Genomic DNA, 21,661 nt, shown 5'->3' on the forward strand with positions numbered 1-21,661 from the left:
GTCTTGCTACTATGAACATAGGGCTATGTGTATCTTTTTGAATTATACTTTTGTCCAGATATATGTCCAGGAGTAGGATTGCTGGATCATATGAATATTTGATATTTAACTGACCACAGTAGTAGAGTTCAGCTGGGGCAACTTGAGGTAGATGCTGGCTTTTGTTGATGATGTTTCCCACCCCTTGTCATTGTAATGTCATTTCAAGATATCTGTTTCCTGCTTAACAAGTTAGAGGACAATGATAGCAAGAACAACAATAATAAGATATTTATGGAATACTTAAATGTCAAAAACTTAAATATCAAATGCCAAAAACTTAAATATTAGCTAAATATCTTAAACACATTATCATATTTACCCCTCACAGCAATGCTATGGAATAGATCCTATTTTTATTCTCATCTTACAGAGGATGGAGCTGAGACTTAAGAGTATTAAAGGGCTGGGCTTCCCTGGCGGCGTAGTGGTTAAGAATCCACCTGCCAATGCAGGGGACACAGGTTGGATCCCTGGTCCGAGAGGATCCCACATGCCACGGAGCAGCTAAGCCCGTGCACCACAACTGCTGAGCCTGTGCTCTAGAGCCTTCGAGCCACAATTACTGAGCCCACGTACCACAACTACTGAAGCCCGCGCGCCTAGAGCCTGTGCTCTGCAACAAGAGAAGCCACCGCAATGAGAAGCCCGCGCACTGCGACGAAGAGTAGCCCCCGCTCGCCGCAACTAAAAGAAAGCCCGTGCACAGCAACGGAGACCCAAAGCAGCCAAAAATAAAGTAAATAAATAAAAAACCCCACAAGAAACAGTACAGTAGATGGTAAATGTACTGACTAAGCTTGAAAGGAGTTCCAGCCACCAATGTGACAGGATACTTTGCTTTTGGAGATAAAGAGAAGCCCCTGCTTTGTTTGGGCATGTAGATTATCTGAAGCATTAAAATGCTACTTGACAAAGATACAGAATAGTCAAGCTTCTTCTCCAGATTTACTTTTAAAACATATTCTAGTTGCTGGACAATTTGACTTATTCAGCAAAGCTTGATTCAAGAGCAAATTATCCTGTTCAGTGTTAGTCTGGTGCTTGCAAAATGTTGTAGCTAAAGATGAAATTCTGTCTATAGGAAGGAATGGCATTCAGTAAACGAAGAGTAGCCCCCTATCACTGCAACTAGAGAAAGCCCGCGTGCAGCAACGAAGACCTAACGCAGCCAAAAATTAAATAAATAAATAAATAGCTAGCTAGCTAGCTAGCTAGATAGATAGTATTAAAGGGCTTACCCAGCCAGCACTCAACCCAGCACTCAAAACTAGCTGTCTGACTCCACTGGTAGCCACACTGCACCTTAAATCTATTGAATCTCACAGTCTAGGACTAATTCTGTGCTGGATTTGAAAACCGTTGCCTATAGTTTAGTTCAGCTTATGGGTTGTTTAGGGACCTTCTGTGCACTCAAATTGCCTACATGAACAGAGCTAAGATCCAGAGAATGTCCTCAGCGCTGAATGCTCCTTTGTCTTCAGTTTTGCTTTCTCTGTACCTATTTTTTCTTTTTTTTCACTTCTAGAATGATGGTCTGAGCCCTGGTTTTTGTTTTTTTGCTTGGTTTAGACATGTGAGTTTTCTTCATTTTTGACATTCATGCAAAGTCAATCCCTCACATGACAATGGGTTTTGGGGTATTGCTTCTTTACCACTCATTTGCGTTAATGAGGTAATATACGGCAGTGGCCTCCAATTTTCCTTCTTATGGAATAGGAATGCTTTGAGGTTTAGGAAATCCTGCAAAATTTCACAAAGGCTGTCTTTGGAAATTCCAGCCTCATCTTTATTTGTTCATTTGTTTCTTCTGTCTTCTCCTTCCTGGCCTCTCCTGCATCCCAGACCTCTTCTCTCATGCAGGAAAGTGACACAGGAGTTGGTACCTTAACATCCTACCTCTTTCAGGAGGCAATAAAATATATGGCCTTCTAGTGGGCAGGGTCGGCGTCCTACTGATCCCAGGGTAGGCTGTGGGTTTGTGGTTTTCTTGCGTCTGGTGTCTGCCCCCTGGTGGGTGAGGCTGGCCTAGAGGCTAGGGCAGGATTCCTGGAGGGCAGGGCTGGTGCCTGACCACTCTTGGGTGGAGCTGGGTCTTGGCCCTCTGCTGGGCAGGGCCATGTCTAGGGGCATGTCTAGAGGAACTTGTGGGCTCAGGAAATCTTTAGGCAGCCTGTCTTCTAATGGGTGGGTCTGTGTCCTCTCCAGTTAGTTGTTTGTCCTGAAGTGTCCCAGCACTGGCAACTGCAGCCTATTGGGTGGGGTCAGGACTTGGCACTAAAGAGCTGGAGGGAGGGTTCCAAAATGGTGCCCAGTGTGCATGTGATGGAAAGCTCCCGAATATGGCTGCTGCCAGTATCTACGTCCCCAGGAGAGCCTCAGCCACCCCCACCCTCCCAACCTCCCCACCTCTCCCGGAGACTCTCCAAGACCAGAAGGTAGGTCTGGCCCAGGCTCCTATCCAATTAGTGCTTTTGCCCTGGGTCCTGGTGTGTGTGAGATTTTGTGTGCACCCTTTAAGAGTGAAGTCTATTTCCCCTATACCTGTGGGGCTCCTGAGTTTAAGCCCTGCCGGCCTTCAAAACCAAATGTCTAGGGGCTTGTGTTCCTGGTGCAGGACCCCTGGGCTGGGGAGCCTGACGTGGGGCTCAGAACTCTCACTCCTGTGGGAGAACCTCTGCAATATAATTATTCTCCAGTTTGTGGGTTGCCCGCCCAGGGGTATGGGACTTGATTATATCACGAGTCTACCCATCTTGCTGTGGTTCCTTCTTTATATCTTTAGTTGTAGATCTTTTCTGATAGGTTCCGGTCTTTTTCATCTATTGTTGTTTTGAAAATAATTGTGATTTTGGTGGGCTTGTGAGAGGAGGTGAGCTTAAGGTCTTTCTACTCCACCATCTTGGCCGATCTCTAGTTCTGAATCTTAAGATTCATGCAGCTGCATGTAATTGGCTGAATCGATAAATCTGCCTTGAAGTATACTTGTCAGCCACAAAGAGGAAGCACTTTCTGTGCCTAGTGTGCTGTTGTTCCAGTTGTGATCTATGCCTAAGGTTGGTCTCCCCACCTCAGCTACCCAGGGGTATCCATCTCTTGAGTCTTTCAGACTCAAGCCTAGTTGGGAGTGCAAAGGCAATTCTTGAGTATTATCCTCTGTCTGGACCTTCGTTGTATGCCATTTCTCAGCCACATCAAAGACAAGCTGAAATTTTGTGTTTTCTCCCCCCTCTGAGCTCCAGATTGATTTCCAAGAAAAAGAAGGTTTGGTGTTTTTCTTCTGTACTCTAGACCCCTAAATTTCTACTGAAAATGACGGGCAACATGATATGCCTAACATAAATTCTGAAGCAATTGGCCCCATTAGAAGAGTAAAATATAACTATATGGCCCATGTAAATCAACTATACTCCAATAAAAATTAATTAAAAAAATAACTATATGGCCCACTGGTCTTTTCTGGCAATCAATTTGCTTGAGGAAATCTGGTAAGAATTTAAAATATAATTGACTTGGCTGACATCTCTGCATTCCTGTATTCATACCTCCCACCCTCCTTAGCCAAAACAGCACTAGATAGTGAGAAAAAAAATGGCATCTTCCGTTTGCCAGATTACAAACCCTGCTCTATTAAAGTCTTTCAATGGAAAAAAGCCCTCAGGAATAGATTTTAATAATTTTGGCTGGCTGAATCATATGAACTCCTTTCTTTATTTCTGACTACTTCTCTCCCTTCCTCCCCCCTCAAGTCAGTCAGTCTGTTCCATGGCTGCCAAGATAGATGACATGGGGAAAATAGAGATGGCTGATCCGCATTCTGAATTCCGGCAGCTTCTCTGTCCCTACACCCATGTGCCATGACCTGGGCCTGGGCGGGAGCGTGAGGCTCATCTACATCTCTCACCTACCACGTTCACACAGCTGTGTGCATGCATGCACAGATGTTTGCACTCTTGAAAATTCCAAATATTTTCTCAGCATCTGAGTATAAGAAGGAAATGGCTCAGAGAGAAAGCGATCAATGTTTTCTGTTTTCCCCAACCTATTGTCTTTAACGTGTCTCTTTCTGCCTATTTCCTTTAAGGTATGTGGAAAAAGCATTTGGTACAGGTGCCGGATCTGGCTCTGCTAACTACCAGCTAAGACCTCAGGTAATTTATTTTCCTTCTTAACCTCAATTTCTTTGTTTGTAAAATGGACATAATAATGCCAGCCTGACCTTTCTGTGTGTTACTCAAAAGAATTTTAGGTCCTACTGTATAGCACAGGGAACTCTGCTCAATGTTATGTGGCAGCGTTGGGAGGGGAGTCTGGGAGAGAATGGATACATGTGTATGTATGGCTGAGTTGCTTTGCTGTGCACCTGAAACTATCACAACATTTGTTAATTGGCTGTACTCCAATATAAAATAAAAACTTAAGAAAAGAGAATAAGGAGAGATAAAAGCTGGACAAGTGAATGAAATAGGGCAGGGGCATGTTACTCACACACACACACAAAAAAAAAGAATCTTAGGTCCATGTCAAATATGTGGGAATGATTTTGGACCAGTGAACTCTTGGTGCTCCTATGCATGTAATGGGATGGTCATTCAACAAAGAACCCAGGTTTTCTGACACAAGCTCCCTGGACTCTATTAAACTTGCACTGGTAGATTGATATAAGGGTACATTAACACACACCAGGTGTGTGGGCTTTAGATTCAGACAATCCTGGTTCTTAGCACCATTGCCATATGGTCTTGAACAAATAATTTTACCACCGTGAGCCTCAGTTTCTTCACCTGTAAGAGGGTAATGTAGAATAATAATATCACTCCCCAAAGCTGTTAGGAAATTTTAAATAGGATAGAACAATGAACACCATGCTTGACATATAGTATGTACCCCAAACTGTAGTTATTATACCAGTACTGCTATCACTAGGACAATTTCTGAACTAAAATTGTTACAAAAAAGTCTTTGCGTAGAACACTCAGGTGATGCCAATCTTTCAGGCAGTTCCTCATGATCCTTCTCTGCTTTAGTTTCTCCCCGGCCTCTGGGATTAAATATAGTCATCAAAGTCCAGATAAGATTTCCCCAGGGGACACTTTCTCTGCAGTGAGTCAGACTGAGCACAGGTGATTGTGGTGGCATTGGATGGAAGCCTGGATGAGTAAGCGTGAATCTGATCACAGAATAACTTAGAAAGCCTGACCAACAGAGGCATAGCCTGGCTAAGCTCTGCCAGAACATGGCCCATCTCTTTTTCTTCAAACAGTAACTTATCATAAATGATAAAATTAAAGAACACCTCCAAAATCTGCCACTTTAATAAAGTGACATGTGGTATATGAACTGGCTAATTGTGTCAAGGGCTCTCATTTGGGGCAAGCTAATTTCTTCTGAGCATAAAAGACCACTCAAAATGAAAAGAACATCTTTCCATGGGCTTCCCCGGTGGCGCAGTGGTTGAGAATCTGCCTGCTAATGCAGGGGACACGGGTTCGAGCCCTGGTCTGGGAGGATCCCACACGCCGCGGAGCGGCTAGGCCCGTGAGCCACAACTACTGAGCCTGCGCGTCTGGAGCATGTTTTCCGCAACAAGAGAGGCCGCGATAGTGAGAGGCCCGCGCACCGCGATGAAGAGTGGCCCCCGCTTGCCGTAACTAGGGAAAGCCCTCGTACAGAAACGAAGACCCAACATAGCAATCAATCAATCAATCAATCAATTAAAAAAAAAAAACAAAAAGAACATCTTTCCCTACCTGGTTCATGCAGAAAATGGTACCACAATTAATCAAAGCAGTCAGATGATGACATTTTAAGTGCTAAACTGCCCAGAAAAGATTCCCAGGGAAGCCTCTGCAAAAAGAAATACAGGCGGCTATCAAAGCTTGTGTCTCGACTCCTTGTTGGAAACCACATCTTCCTACTCTCTTCAAACTGAATGTCTGGTTAAGCGAGAACAGGGAAGGGTGGAGTTGTTTACCTGCAGCTGACAGACCTGGGGAGAGGTAAAGTATTATTTATTTAAGAAACCTGGGACAAGACCTGGGATTGTAAGGCTTTATATGTCATCTCTGATGGGATGGAGATTTCTTGTTGGCCAGTTCTCCTGATGAATACAATTTTGGGAATCACTTAAAGAAATGGATTTTAGATCACTGAGAAACCATTAGAAATTGTACCCAGCACACTCAATATCTCCCTTAGATTTTTCTTTGCATTAAATCAAAAGAAAATTTCTTCTATAAATATATTATTACCTTGAAACTAGTATGCAGCTAGAATCTTAATTTAGTGATTTATAGTAATAGTACCAGTAACAATAAATAATTAATAAGATTTTATGTATCAGTGTTCATGATTTTGTTAGTTCCCCGCAAGCAGACCTCTAAGTTGGTGTTGTGTTTTAATAGTGTGGTCTACAGACCTACTGCAATAGGTTCTGCAGATTGGGGATGGGACAGGGTAGTGCATGGATGTTTTAAATACAGATCATGGGTCTCTCTCAGAATCCACTGTGTTTGGATTGGGAAGCCACATTTTTAGAAAGCTTTACAAATGATTGTTGTGCGCCACTTGTGATGACAGAGTATTGCTGATGATTCTGTCCCTGGGAAAGAGAGCTCATTTGGTATGGGTCCTGGCTTTTCTCCACCATTTTACTGACTGCAGCCCAAGAGAGGTGGAGTAATATTTCTGATTGGTAAATTTGTAAAGAATAATCTGGGCTTGATGGGCTTAGCTCGATTATCTTATCTCTAGAGAGGTAACTGCCTGCTGAAAGGAGGCTCTTTACTCCTTCCTGCAATGTGGGGAGGTAATTACCCCACCTCGTTCACTCCGGTTAGAGAAACAACTATTTTTTGAAACAGACTCTTGTTTTTATTTTTGTTTTCTTTTTCAATGATAAAGTACAAGCTGACATATTTTTTGCTTTCCTCTGTCTATTCTTCCTACCTACCTATTTTCTGCCTACTCTCTATCAAATCTTCTGGACTCCTCAAGGTCAATTTTTTTTTTCTAGCAGATATAAATATGTGTGGTAAGCATGAAGAATGCTTGCTTTTGCTGCTAAACCTTACTTTCCAACGAATATTAATTCATTTATTCCAATTAAGGATGTGGCCATGTGCATCAGCCTCCAGGTGACTCATTAAAACTCTCCTGCCAATCACTCTTTTCTTTGCCCACTTCCCTTTGGCCAGTCATTAATTCTTTCTTTCACCCAGCTACCAACATCTGTTACTTGCAACTTAATTGAAAGGTAATTTCATTCTGCCATAAATAGGTAGTTGTTTGCATTGTTTTCTACTCTTACTCAATTGTAAGCTCCTTAAGGAAGAGGCAACATGTTATTTTCTATTTTGTACAACTCTAGATTCTATCACTATGCTAAGCACAGAATGTGTGCTAGATAAATGTTTATGTTAAACTGAACTGCATTGAAATTATTTTTTAATTATGTAGGTAATACCTACTGTTGTAAAAAATAGGAAAATTTTGAAGTATGTAAAAAATAGGAAAATTTTGAAGTAGGTAAATGAAAAGAATTTGTAATACATCCACCAAAAGCCACCAGTTTTAATCTTTAAAAAAATAGCTTTATTAAGCTAACTTACAGTAAAAGAGTATGCAATAACTTACATACAGTAAAAAGATTATGTGCAGAGTTCAATGAATTTTATTAAATTTACACAGTTTTGCAACAATCACCACAATTCAGTTTTAGGACACATCCATCATCCCCAAAAGTTCCTTTGTACTTATTTGAATCATATTGCAATAAATACATTTAAGATACATAGCTGGCTATCAAATTCTACATAGAATTTTACACTTAAGGAAATAAAAAGAACTAATTTCATTAAGATAATGACTATATTTTGGCTGGTAAAAAATTCTAATATAAACTATTTCCTCCATGGAATTAGGAACGTTAGATGTAAACATTTGAATCTCTGTTTTACAATCTACTAATGATGTGCCCCAAATTACCATATGGATTCTAATTTTATTTCAATATAGACTATAATCGAGGAAACTTATTTGTGTATTATTCTGAAGTAAAAACAATCTTTAATGCTGATTACCAGAGTCAGCATAGTTGAATTTTGACTTATTACGTATCATGTGATTGTTTTACAAACATTTTCCAACTTTTCCCCAAATAGCATGAGTGATTATTGTCACCTTTAAGTAATTACTTATGGTAATTAAGTAATGGTTTTTGTGCTTATATAAGCTTTTGTAAATTTGAAGGGTGATTCCAGAGAATGTGGCTGTGTATTGGGAATGGGGCTGGTATGTACAGTTTTGAGTAGTTTGTGTGATCCTTCTGCAGAGATGCTTGGGACTGAGATCAGTCTGTGTTGATCAGCCAAGCTCTACACATAGGGCTGCATCTACCCAGGACCCTCCTCTAAATCAGGGAAAGGCACGCTCTCCTCACCAAGCCACGTACTTATCTGTTGAGGGCACTTTTGCCTAGTTAGTTCAAAGGCTCCCTGTAGGCCAGCTGGGGCTTTGATTGGGGTCTTAGAACAACTGGAGTCTTTGCTTGCTCTTTAAATACTGCTTTCTGGAAGCAGCAATGCTCAACTGTGGAGACTAGCTTGTAGAGGAGGCCAGGCAAACAGAGCCGTCAGTTTGGGGAGGTTGGAAGGATTTAAACTCCGCAGTCAAAATTCTCCACAATTGACCTGTCCATCCTTATATCTCACTGCCATTCTTCTGGGTTCTTCCCTCCTGTCACCCCACACCTACTGCCATCTTCATGCTGCGTTTTCTCACTCTACTTCCATCATCTTCTCTTCTGTCCATAAAAATATTCCTCATCCTTTAAGGTTTGGCTCATCATATTCTTATGATTGGAACCTTCTCTTACCACTCCAATTCTTATCTACCCCTTGTGTATTATTTTGCTAATTAATTATCCTGCCTTTCCCTTCTTTGAACACATAGGACTTTTTGTCATTATATGATATGGTAGCTAAGTGCTCATGCTGAGGTTGACTGGGTTTGAAACCTCACTGTTACTTAAGCAACAGAGAGGTCTTCTAATATTTCTGAATCACTCTGTGCCTCAGTTTTCTTGTGTGTAAAATAGAAATAATAATAATAATGCCTACCTCTTTGGGTTGTTACGAAGCTCAACCAGATGATACTGATTTTGGAGAAGTTCCTAGCAAGTGGTTATTTTTATCTTTTAGTGAGTTACTTTGTTTTGCCAAATGTATTACAAACTCTTTGAGAGCAGCAATTGTATCTTATATTTTGTTGTATTCTCAGAGGCAGAAACTAAATGAGTGTTGTTTCTCCTTCCAGACAAGGAAAAAAGTAAGTTCAGAAAGATTGTGACTCACTAGGGACAGAGCTGACCTTAGTATACAGGTCTGCTGGTTCTCAGCTTTGTGCTCCTTCAACTTTTACTATTTTGTCTGACATCAATGATATTTTTCACAATACAATAGTAATGATATTGATTGACATATTAAAGATGTCTTCAAAGTGTGTTATGTGCAATATTTTAAAAAATTTGTGCAAATAAGCCTTCTCTTTATGGTTATACATAAATGAGAGGTCATGCATTTCATATCATGACTTAGATATTTTTCTTCCCTTTTCCCCCCAGGCATCCTCTCCCATCCCATGAAATACGTTTCAGTGCCATGTGTTCTTACTTTAAATAAGATACAGGAGGGAGTGTTTAATCAAAACAATTCTAAGTGGCTACAAACATAACCGTAACCTCATTTCACCCATATTGTTAGAAGAGTTAATTGGACCTGCAGAGCCACCAGCTAAATACATTGGTTTATGCAAACAGTGAATCTAATTTCCTCCAAAATCATCCTTCTTCAGGAGCAGTTGAAGGAGAGAAGATTCTGGCCGGAAATTCAAAAGACCAATTTGGTGTCAATTATCTGCTCTTGCTAGATAAACTTGAAAAAAAGTCATCGCTCTACTTAAGTGAAAAAATATAATAAATATGTACACACACATAATTCTTTTCAAATTGGAAGAACAAAAACAACAAAAGAAATAATAAATTTTACATTGCATTTGAGCTCAACCAATATTAACACGGATGGACTCCCTCCCCCTCTGCCTTTTCCCCCTGTTCCTTCATAAATATAGTCTTTAAGAGTTTAGAGAATTAATCCAGAAGTGAAAAGATTTTTTTTCTTTTTTCCTTTCTTTTTCTCCTCTGTAATTTTTGCCATATGGGAATACATGTCTCTCAGGAATAAAACAAAAACAAAGTAAAGTCATACTTATTTAGACTTCACTGATTTAGAATTTCTACAGTTCAGGCTAGTTACCTGATCTACCTTTAGCAAGTCGGCAAACATTTTAAGACTGGTTCGTTTTTTTTTTTTTTTTAACCCCATGAAGGGGTAAAAAGTCATGTAAAGTTGAGTGAGAATGTGCTGCTAAACTGTTAAGTATTGCACAAATGTGAGAAAAAAATGTGGGAAATTAAATTTCAGAAACAATAATTTAGACAAGTATGAAAGGGGAAATTTGCCTTACTCTTTAATGAAAGGCTGTTTTCAGCCAGTTTGGGAGCATTGTTTACAACCTAACAATAAATATGCTAATATACAATTTTCATAATGAGTTCACTAAATAGGTGCTCTCTGTGGAGTATTTTCCTTTAACATTCAGTTCATCAGATTCCAGTTATTGTGCCTTTCAAATATACCTCATAATTTTTACTTTTCATAATGTCTAAATGATGGCATTTAGTTATGCAAATTAGTGAGCCCTGCTTATCACTTTCATCACCTGAGTTAACGAGTTTCAGATTTTTGAATCTGGGAAAAATTATAAACTTCTATTGCCTTATAGACAGAATGTTCCTTTCTGTATATCTTCTGAACTCCCTTTTTATTTGGGGTTTCTTTAAGCAGAGAAAAACAAAGGTGGGGTAATTGTGTCCTCACTCCTAGCTCATTATTGGTATAGCATTTTATAGGGTACCGAGTACTACCACATATTTTACAAATACTTGAGATCTTTCCTTTGCATATCATTTGGTGGCTTGAGAGTTTTTCTTGGTATATTATCTAGTACATGTCTCAGGAAAGAAACTCACCTTGCCTCTCGTCTGATAATGCTTGCTGTGGCGCTATTGGTGTGCTTTGTGTAAGTAATGCTAAATCCCATCTTCCCAAGGTCTGTACCCAATACTGAGTGCAGGGAAAAAATTGTTAATTTTTTTTTGCCTGAGTACTTGTAGGATGACATTTTTTTGACTATGCATTTTCAGGAGGCACATTCAATTCAATATAAATGATATAGGGCCTTCCCTTTTTATGTAATTTTAATAGGCGTTACTGTTGTATTTGACTATCAGTTTGCCTTCCTTTGGGAAAAGGCATTTCTTTCCATCTGAAAGGCTTTCTTTCCCCATACCCCCAGCTGGCCACTTCATATATATGCCTTCTAAATAGTTATCTATTTTTCATATGATCCTGCCCTCTGACCGCATTTGATTTGTCCAGGAGTAGCAACATGGTTTTCTGACCCAGGCTGGACCAATAAGTCTCCTGCCCAGGAATTTGGACACGGAAACAGGAAGAATGTCAGACTTTGTAATTATTCAGGGTATCTTGGGATGCTTACCAAGTTAACATACCTTTGAATCAAGCTTTTTGGTTCTCAGGAAATGGTTTTTTATCACTTCTGTTCATGATAGCTTCTGTAATAACCCACATACGTGCGAACTCTTGTGAGGCATGGGGGTAAATGGGAAGGGGTAAAAATTGTTTACAGGGATAAAATAATATTGGGCAAGAAGGGAAAGTGGCTGGTTTACACTTTGCCTTGTGATTTAAACAGGTATTTCTAAAAGAACATTTAATAAGTAGAGTACAAAAAGAGAAAACTGTAAATCAATGTTATTTATGAATATTGATGAAAAAGTACTAAATAAAATATTAGCAAACAGAATCTTATAGCACAGTAAGAAAATAACAAACCATGATCAGCAGAGATTTATTCAATGAATGCATGATTTGCTTAATATTAGAAATAGTGTTTAATAAAATACCCCTTATAAGTAGATCTAAGGGAAAAAAATCATGTGATTGTCTCCCTGAAAAAAACTTCCAATAGTACACAATACCCTTTTCTGATTAAAAAACTTTAATGGATACTTTCTTAATGTGATAAAAAGTATATATGTTTAGTACCAAAGCTAGCATCTTACTTAAGGTCTAATAGATACTAGAGGAATTTCCACTAAGATAGGAACATGGCAAAGGTGTCCATTATCTCTATTCATCATTGTTTTAGAAGTATTAACTAATTTAATTAAACATCAAAATTCAGTTAGAAGCTTAAGAAATGGCCAAGAAAGAGGAAGAAAAATTAAAGAAGGGCTAAATAAATGGAGGAGCATACCATTTTCATGAACTGAAAGATGATATTGTTGATGTCAGTTCTTCCCAAATTGACCTAATGAGTCAATGCAATCCCAATTAAAATCCCAGCAGTTGTTTGCTGTAAGTCAGAACTGTTTCTAAAATTATATGGAAACAAACAGGACTTTGAATAGCTAAATAATTTTTACAAATAAGAAAACTAGAGAACCTAAACTACTTAATTTCTAGTCTTATTTTAAAGCTATAGTAATCAAGAGAGTGTGTTATTGGCTTAGGTATAAACATATATAGATCCATGGAATTGAATTGGGAGTCTGGAAGTAGACCCTCACATGTATGGCAATTTTGTTTTTTACAAAGTTGTCCAGGTAATTTATTTTGTCTTTATTTTATTGTGGTAAGATCGCTTAACATGAAATCTATCCTCTTAAATGTTAAGTGTATAATACATTACTGTTGACTATATGTACAGTGTTGTACAGCAGATCTCTAAAGCTTATTCATCTTACTCAACTGAAACTTTATGCTTAGTGGTTAATAACTCCCATGCCCACCTCCCCCTAGGCCCTGGTAAACACCTTTTCATTCTCCTGGTAACTATGATTCCAGTTTCCTGGTAACCACCATTCCAGTCTTCAGGTAATTATTTTCAGCAAATTGTGCTGAAAATGTCAGTGTATAAGTGACCTCTTAGCCCGCTCATCCCTTGTGGGGATAACTCTCAAAAAATAATTTTTACTTTGGCTCCAGTGCTTTTCTGTGGAGTTAACCACCAGTTACACATGGTGGGAACTTGCTTGAAGAGTCACCCTTTATCAGCCTCCTTCCCTTCCCTGCCTCATTTTCCTACCTCTCTCTTTGTGTTTTCTGGGGTCACCCCCAAACAACTATGTTCACTAGTTCATTCTCTTTTCAGGGTCTGTTTCTGGGGGAGCCTGCTCCTAAGATGGAAAAGCATGTACAGGGCCTGGAAGAAGCGAGGAGGTGCCTCTCACTGGGAAGGTAAGTTCTCCAAGTGGTGAGGGTTAAAACTGCTTTTGGATTATTTTCCATTATAGGTTATTACAAGATATCGAATATTGTTCCTTGTATTATACAGTAAATCCTTGTTACTTATCTATTTTATATATAGTAGTGTATATCTATTAATCCCATGCTCCTAATTTATCCCTCCTGCCCTTCTCCCTTTCCCCTTTGGTAACCATTAAAGTTTGATTGCAAATCAGCTATACTTCAATTAAAAAAAATAAACTGCTTTTGGAAATGCCTTAGGAAGACACCCCGGTGGAGGCCAACGTGCCTTCTCTAATTACTTCATCACAGCCAGATTTTCTTCTTGGGTTGGAATTGATGGCTTTATTTGTTTATTTGTTTTAGAATCCACTAACATGGCTTAATTTTAGGAACTGTGTTGTCTGAAAAAATTAAATCTTCGAACACTGATCCAGAGTTCCATCTTCGGTGCTCCTCCTGCGAGGACGGGAATAGCACTGCCAGGTCCCTTCTCTTGCTCCCTCCAGGACACGTGACCACTGAGCAGAAGAGCAGGGAGCAGTCCTTTCACTGTTTGAATAGTTATCTGGTCTCTTCTCTTTCTCTCTCTCCCCTGCCCCTGCCTCTGCCCCTTTCTCACCATACCCAAATTTCTCAAATGAGTGCGGTTTGAAAATGAGGATCAGATTAACTCATACTCTATGTATAAGGGTGAACAATCACGATTGCACTTGTATTTAGACATTATGACTTATTTGCCACCTAATCAAGCTACTTAAACTCTAAGCTTCAGTTTACTCATATGTCAAAAGGGAATCATGTTAGTGAACATCTCATATGTTTATTATAAGAATTAAGTAACAGGGCTTCCCTGGTGGCGCGGTGGTTGGGAGTCTGCCTGCCAATGCAGAGGACACGGGTTCGAGCCCTGGTCTGGGAGGATCCCACATGCTGTGGAGCAACTGGGCCCATGAGCCACAACTACTGAGCCTGTGCGTCTGGAGCCTGTGCTCTGCAACAAGAGAGGCCACAACAGTGAGAGGCCCGCACACCGCAATGAAGAGTGGCCCCCACTTGCCGCAACTAGAGAAAGCCCTCGCACAGAAACGAAGACCCAACACATCCAAAAATAAATAAATAAAAATAAATAAATTTATAAAAAAAAAAAAAAGAATGAAGTAACAAATGTCAACTAATTAGCAAGTGCCCTAGCATTTACTTAACACCTGATAAAGGCATTTATCACTAATATTTTCTCACGATTGGTGCCCCAGCACCCTTTCCCTGGACTTTTCTCCAGTATTTTCTCTTCTTTCTTACATCACCTTAGATATTTAATTCGATTATTCACTTTGGCTACCAACACCTTAGAGTTGGCAGTCTGTGTAATTAATAATTTTCTTTCATTTAGCTTGGATTGTTGACAGAGTATTTCATTAACTTTTGCCCCAGTGTCTACAGTCTGGGATTTCAAGTAAATCATTTGTAGTCTGTGCTGGGATTTACTTTTTAGATGGACATACTTCTTTCTAAACTGGAAACTTGTGGTAAAAATAAGGCGTGTGCTAGGAGAAAGGAAAGTCTTAAAGATGGCCTGGAGGACCTTTACCTTGCCAAGAGCCTCCCTCTCTATCAATGCATTTTAACTCAATTAAGGAGATTTACTTTTCTCTTGTCCCTAAAAAGAAATACAACTCCAGAAAGAGTGAAGGTGACATAATACAGTAGATGGGGCTTCCCTGGTGGTACAGTGGTTAAGAATCTGCCTGCCAATGTGGGGAACACGGGTTCGAGCCCTGGTCTGTGAAGATCCCACATGCCGTGTGGGATCTCCCAACTAAGCCCGTGCGCCACAACTACTGAGCCTGCGCTCTAGAGCCCGTGAGCCACAACTACTGAGCCCACATGCTGCAACTACTGAAGCCCGCGCGCCTGGAGCCTGTGCTCCGCAACAAGAGAAGCCACCGCAATGAGAAGCCTGTGCACCACGACGAAGAGTAGCCCCCGCTCGCTGCAACTAAAAGAAAGCCCTGCACAGCAATGAGGACCCAACGCAGCCAAAAATAAAATAAATAAATAAAAATTTTTAAAAACCCCAAAACAATACAGTAGATGGTAAATGTACTGACTAAGCTTGAAAGGTGTTCCAGCCACCAATGTGACAGGATACTTTGCTTTTGGAGATAAGCAAAGAGAAGCTCCTGCTTTGTTTGGGCATGTAGATTATCTGAAGCATGAAAATGCTACTTGACAAAGATACAGAATAGTCAAGCTTCTTCTCCAGATTTACTTTTAAAACATATTCTAGTTGCTGGACAATTTGACTTGTTCAGCAAAGTTTGATTCAAGAGCAAATTATCCTGTTCAGTGTTAGTCTGGTGCTTGCAAAATGTTGTAGCTAAAGATGAAATTCTGTCTATAGGAAGAAATGGCATTCAGTAAATTAATGAGTTGAGGGAGATAAAAATGTATTAATGAATTAGATTCTGCTTTGACTTATGTTGTGCAAGGTAATTAATTCATCATTGTTTTGGATTACTTATAGAAACATAACCTAAGTGGACTCCTATTGTGAAATGATAAAATGTATGGAGTTAAAGGACAAATGGGGAAAATCAACATTTTTAATTTCATATTTACACTTAAGATTTAATTAATACAGACTATGCACTGATATCAATGGCTGGCTCTGACCGATTGTACTGTGACTAATGCATTTACTTATAGTTTTCTCTGCTCCAGACTTGAGAGAGTCACGGGATTCTTGCTGTGACACATATTTGTGATGCGTTTGTCACCATTCCTTGTGTTTGAGGATGAAGCTGTTGAGGATGTGTGTAGGTGTGTGAGTTTGCTGGTGGGTGTCATGCATTTTTTCCATATCATTGTCATGTGACTATCCTTTTCTGTGGTCAAAGATTTTAGGGTCTATGATTATAGCTGACATTGATGCTTAGATTCATGATTGGCATATGATTGTTTAGACTCGGTAGCTTCAAACATCTTGGCCAGCTCATTGGTCAGCTCATTGCTGTGCACTGCCACACCTGTCTTCCCTCATGCTTCTATATTGGCATGTTGCATCAAGGTATTTTTAAGGTATTCTTTCTTATTTGGCTCCTGTCCACAACACAGCTGTTTGGATTTAAATGAAATGAGAGAAGAAGCACGGCTCATACCATGGTGACTTATGTCACCCAAAAACTGTTTCCCCTTCACTGTTTGGAAGAAGGCTAAAATCAAACTGTAGCCCACCTCTCAAGGGTGTGTGTTATAAGGATGACAATTCTTTATGGAATAAAGATGAGTATTAAGAATAAATAAATAGATAAGTTCCATAGTCCCATGAATTATATCTTCATGTCCTTTATGCCTTTTGGTCATTGCATAGCTCTTTTTTCTTTTTTTTTTTTTTTGGCCATGCTGTGCAGCATGCGGGGTCTTAGTTCTCTGACCAGGGATCGACCCTGTGCGCCCTGCAGTGGAAGCGCAGAGTCTTAACCACTGGACTGCCAGGGAAGTCCCTGCATGGCTCATTGGTAACACAGCATTCGCCACATTACCCCTGACACACCACAGGTCAATAAGACACATGTGGATCTAGCAAATGGGACTCGTCTGCTTTGGAGAAATCCTCTGTCTTAAGGTTGAAATTTTAATCATATACCATCACATACCTACCAAAGTGCTATGGATGCCCAGTAGGCTTTTTGGGAAATCCATAACATGGTTAACAGCACACAGATGTGGCCAAGGACTGGGGAATCTGACTCCCATTTTCTCTCCTTCCCCAAATTTGTATTATGATCCTTGTTCCCTCATTCTCTTTGGCTTTAAGAGAAGCTGGTCTCTCATGAGGATGTGCTTGTTTCCTAACAAAATTTCTCTGTTCTGGCATGTCTTCTGGCCTCCCTCCTAACACCTTAGCCCAGGAGGGTTCAATGCAGACTCAAGACCAGGATACATTTGATTAAGGCAATTAAATGTTCATATTGGGTATGATGCTGATCATAGACATGTATCAGATTGGGACACAGATTCTCTGTGAGGCAAACTTGACATCTGTGACACCAATGTATCTTAGTCTGTTTAGGCTGCCATAACAAAATACCATAGACAGGGTGGCTTAAACAACAGAAATTTATTTCTTACAATTATGGAAGCTGGGAGGTCCAAGATAAAGGTGCCATCAGGGTAGGTTTCATCCTGGGGCCTGTTCTCTTGGCTTGTAGGTGTCCAAGAGAACATTAGTGCTCATTATGACCTCTTCTTGTGCACAGTGAGGAGAGAGTGAACAAGCTCTTGAGTCTCTTCTTATAAGGCCACCAATCTCATCATGAGGGCCCCACCTTTATGACTTCATCTAAAGCTAATTACCTCCCGAAGGCTCCATCTCCAAGTATGATCACATTTTGGGTCAGGGCTTCAACATGTGAATTTTGGAAGGACATTAACATTCAGTTCACAGCACCATTGTTTGTTTAGGAAGACTTCATGGACAACTTCAGGGGCCTACAAGCTAGATTCTGCCCTGGGACTCTGTGGCTTAGATAGGGCAGGGATAGATGGGGAGTGGGAGTGGGACTTGGGTTATTAAAGAAGTGACTCATGTAGCATAAAAACAGTCAGCCCAAACTTATTACACTCTTCTGTGAAACCCCGTTAGTCTGAAATACGGAATTCTAGAGAAAATCAGATTCCAATTACAGAAGGTTAATAACTCATTCTGCCTCTGAAGAACAGAGTTCTTACAAATAACTGTTTGAAAACTTCACGACCTGATAGTTGAGAGAGAGGCTAGTGAAAAGTTTAATTGCTTCATTTGTCACTCATGCCTCCCCTTCCCTTCCCTCCACTCTGTCCCCATCCATCTCTTCCTCCTAATTTCTCTTTCAGTGACCCTTCCCCATCTCACTTTACCTGGAAGTCTCCTCATATTCCTCATTCTTGATTTGAATAACATACCTTGCTTTCTAGGAAGCAATGGCTGGTTTATGGTCTAAAAGCAAACTACGTGGCGTTTCCAATTGCTGCTGCACCTTCAAGTGAAGCTATGGCAGACTGAACATGTCCCATTAAACTCCTCTCTCAAAATTGCTTCTTCTTCCATATTTGTCATTTCAGTGGATGACATCACTTTCTCCATGGTCATTTATGCTAGAGATTTTCTTTCCAATCTCACTCTCCTTATCAGCTCCTGCATCTAACTGCTCATGAGGTAATATCAATTTTAGATTCTAATGACTCTCTCTCCCCTTGTCAGACAACCCCCTCCTCCATTCACTGCATAAGTCCCCCTCCCTCTATTTTTCTTGTCAGAAATAATACAATAGTGTGCTAGCTGGTCTCTCTGCTCTAGCTTTGCCAATTTCCAATCCATCTTCCACAATTTTAGTGATTTTCCTAAAATGCACATGTAATTGTGCCTCTCCTTTAAAAAATCCCTTTAGTAGTTCTTTGACTTTCACAGGATAAAACTCAAACTTCCTAAGTTGGCATTCAGTGGTCTCTTAATGATCCAGCCAGATCAAGACTTTCCAAGCAGAAAGTCTGCTTTCTGGCTTCAGATTGTATGCCTTCACTTGTATAATCTTTGCTTTCACTGGCTTGAGCCACTTATATTTTCCCAAAGTATCATGTTTCACCAAGCTCTGTGCCTCTGCGTGTGTTGTTCACTTGGCTTGGAATACTTCTTTCTCTTTTCTTTATCCAGCAAACTCATATTCAGGCTTTAATATTTAAACTCATATTCACGTCAAGCATCACCTCCTTTTGGAAATGTTTCTCCCTGACTACTCTCTTCCTTTTCTTCCTCCTCTTTCCATTCAAGATGAATTAACTACACCTCCTTTACCTGTTACTTATTACTTTTATAATCTGGAATTTTTTAAACAGCATTTTAATTTAATTTTTAATTGAAGTATAGTACAATATTATATTAGTTTCAGATGTACAGCATAGTGATTCAGTGTTTTTACAGATTATACTCCATTAAAAGTTATTACAAGATAATTGGAATTTTCTTGATATTACCACAGGACTCTGAGATCATCCTTTTTTGACCTATTTTTCCTTGGGGACTAGCTTAGTGCCTGGTACATAGTTGGTGGTAAAATGTGTTTATTGAGTGGATGAATAAATTAATTAATGAAGAAAAATAAAGAAAAATATCTTTTAATAAACTGTTAACTGAATTGTCAAAGATTTCTTGTTTTCATTTCTTATATTTATTCAGCAACTGATTTCTCCATGAACTTGATGAACTTTATCACTTAAAGGTTTAGAAGAGTCTGGAATTACTTCTTACTCTGAGGCACACAGGACATTAAAAACTAAACACTTGCTTATGGGTAAAGAAGAACAGAATTGGAGGGTCTAACACTGGTTTTAGTATTTTTCCATGGGAAATCATAGTCTCACGTATCACTGTTCAATAAGAAAAATGTGTCCTGTTTCTAGACTTAAGAGGATGGAAGGATGACTGTGCAGATAAGAATCATCCACCTCTGAAATTCACTCTCCTCCACTGAGACTCTTTTCCCCCTCACTGTGAAAACAAGTTTATTATTGTTTCTATTTATATAATCAGCACATGCTCTTTGGAATAATTTGAATAATGCACAGAAGAGTAAGAAAGATCCTAAAAACTCACTTAAAATCCTTCCATCCTGAGATGATCCCAATAGTCATTTGTTGACATTTTTACACCCACTTTAGGTACATATCCATACACATACATTGTTTGACATATATGAGATTATTTCAGGCATGTTATTTTTCTTTGGGGATATTTTTTTAAAATGCATTCTTTTGTAATCTTACTTCCCTGCTTCTCTTCTGCATGTCCTTTCATCTGCATCAACCCTTCTTTCCAATCCAAATAAACCATGGTAACCACCTTTCGATCTAGGTCCTGTTGTAGGACAGATGGGCAGGAATGAATGAATAAATAAAGTCATATTGTTTCAAAAAATCTCCTAGAAATTTCTCCTAGTTTCCTGATATAGATCTAATTCCTTCTTTTATTAGTTTATTTTTTAGTGATTTGTTGTGTTTTTGTTTGTTTAGATTTTGGTGGTGATTTTGATTGACCACTTGGACCAACTCTGCCATGAATATCGTTGAAGATCTGACCATTACATTCCCAATAACTGTTGCTTCAATTTCCATTAGATGGATTTCAAGCAGAGGTATGGATGGGTGAAACAGTACGTGGGTTTTTTATTTTAAAAGATAGAGCAAAGTTGATCTGTTTTACTTTTCACATTTCTACGTATAATGAAAGAGAACATTTTGGGGGCACCTCACCTCAACATTCTCACCATTAGTAGCTGTTTCCATTCTTTAACTTTGTGCCAGTTTGGTGGATCTAAAATGGTACCTCATAAATTTAAAACTTTGCATTTCTCTGATTATTAGGGGTGCTGGGCATATTTTCACATGTAATTGGCAAACTTGTTCTTTTATAAATTGCCTATTCATAGCTTTTGCCTTTTTCCCCTCTTTCCCTTTTCAAAAACTTGTTATTTTGAAATAATTTTAGACTTATATAAGATATCTTCATGATTTCACCGGTAATGTTAACCTTTATCACTTGGTTAAGACAGTGTCTGCAGATTTCTTTACTGCAAAGTTACTACTTTTCCCTTTGAAATTAATTAATATTTTGGGGAAAAATACTTTGAGATTACCCAAATATCCTATTTCTTCTTAAACATTTGCTCACTAATTTTAGTATTAGTTGGTGGATCTTGCCTATAGTAATTATTACTGTGGTGTTCTAGTGGTGAGTTTCTATTTCCCTCATTCCTTCTACATTTACTAATTAGAGTTCTTCTGTAAGGAGTTGTCACCTATTTATTTATTCCACAATTATTTATATCAGTATATACTCATGGAAATTTGTTTTCTTCTTTGGATTATAATCTTATAGTAACATTCTCTTTTTGCACATATTATTACAGACTTGGCCATTGGGAGCTGCCGGATCTTTCTCTGCCTGAAAAACTTCTTTAAATAATTATTAAAGAGTAGGTCTGCTGGCAGTAAATTCCCACAGTCTTTGCTTGTCTGAGAAAATATTTTTCTTTATTTTTTGAAACGCGTTTTTAACATTCAGTTCTCTCATCCCCCCACTCTCTCCTTTTCCCATGGCAACTACTAATCTGTTCTTTATTTCTACAATATTGTTATTTCAAGGATATTCTATACCAGGTAGACAGTAAGTAATCTTTTGAGATTGCTTTATC

General features: G+C 39.2%; 1 protein-coding gene across 11 annotated transcripts in view; it reads left to right on the forward strand.

Annotated features, from left to right (window-relative positions):
* The window catches only part of LOC309643036 (uncharacterized protein), a gene marked incomplete at its 5' end in the record, with an annotated part of 739,057 nt that overhangs the window by 88,218 nt on the left and 629,178 nt on the right, over positions 1-21,661 (forward strand). For 9 of the 11 annotated variants that reach the window (XR_014253491.1, XR_014253492.1, XR_014253493.1 and 6 more), the window contains 3 exons: positions 4,124-4,190; positions 13,336-13,421; positions 20,481-20,602. Coding sequence is in view for 2 of the 11 variants with exons in the window: in XM_082425415.1 (XP_082281541.1) it covers positions 20,524-20,602 (79 nt within the window). Of the gene's footprint in view, positions 1-31; positions 779-4,123; positions 5,738-13,335; positions 13,422-20,480; positions 20,603-21,661 lie in introns of those variants that run through there. The other 2 variants (XR_014253501.1, XM_082425414.1) reach the window with 2 other exon arrangements.

The sequence above is a fragment of the Balaenoptera physalus genome (assembly GCF_965194825.1).
Source record: "Balaenoptera physalus genome assembly, chromosome: 14".
Classification (NCBI taxonomy): Eukaryota; Metazoa; Chordata; class Mammalia; order Artiodactyla; family Balaenopteridae; genus Balaenoptera; species Balaenoptera physalus.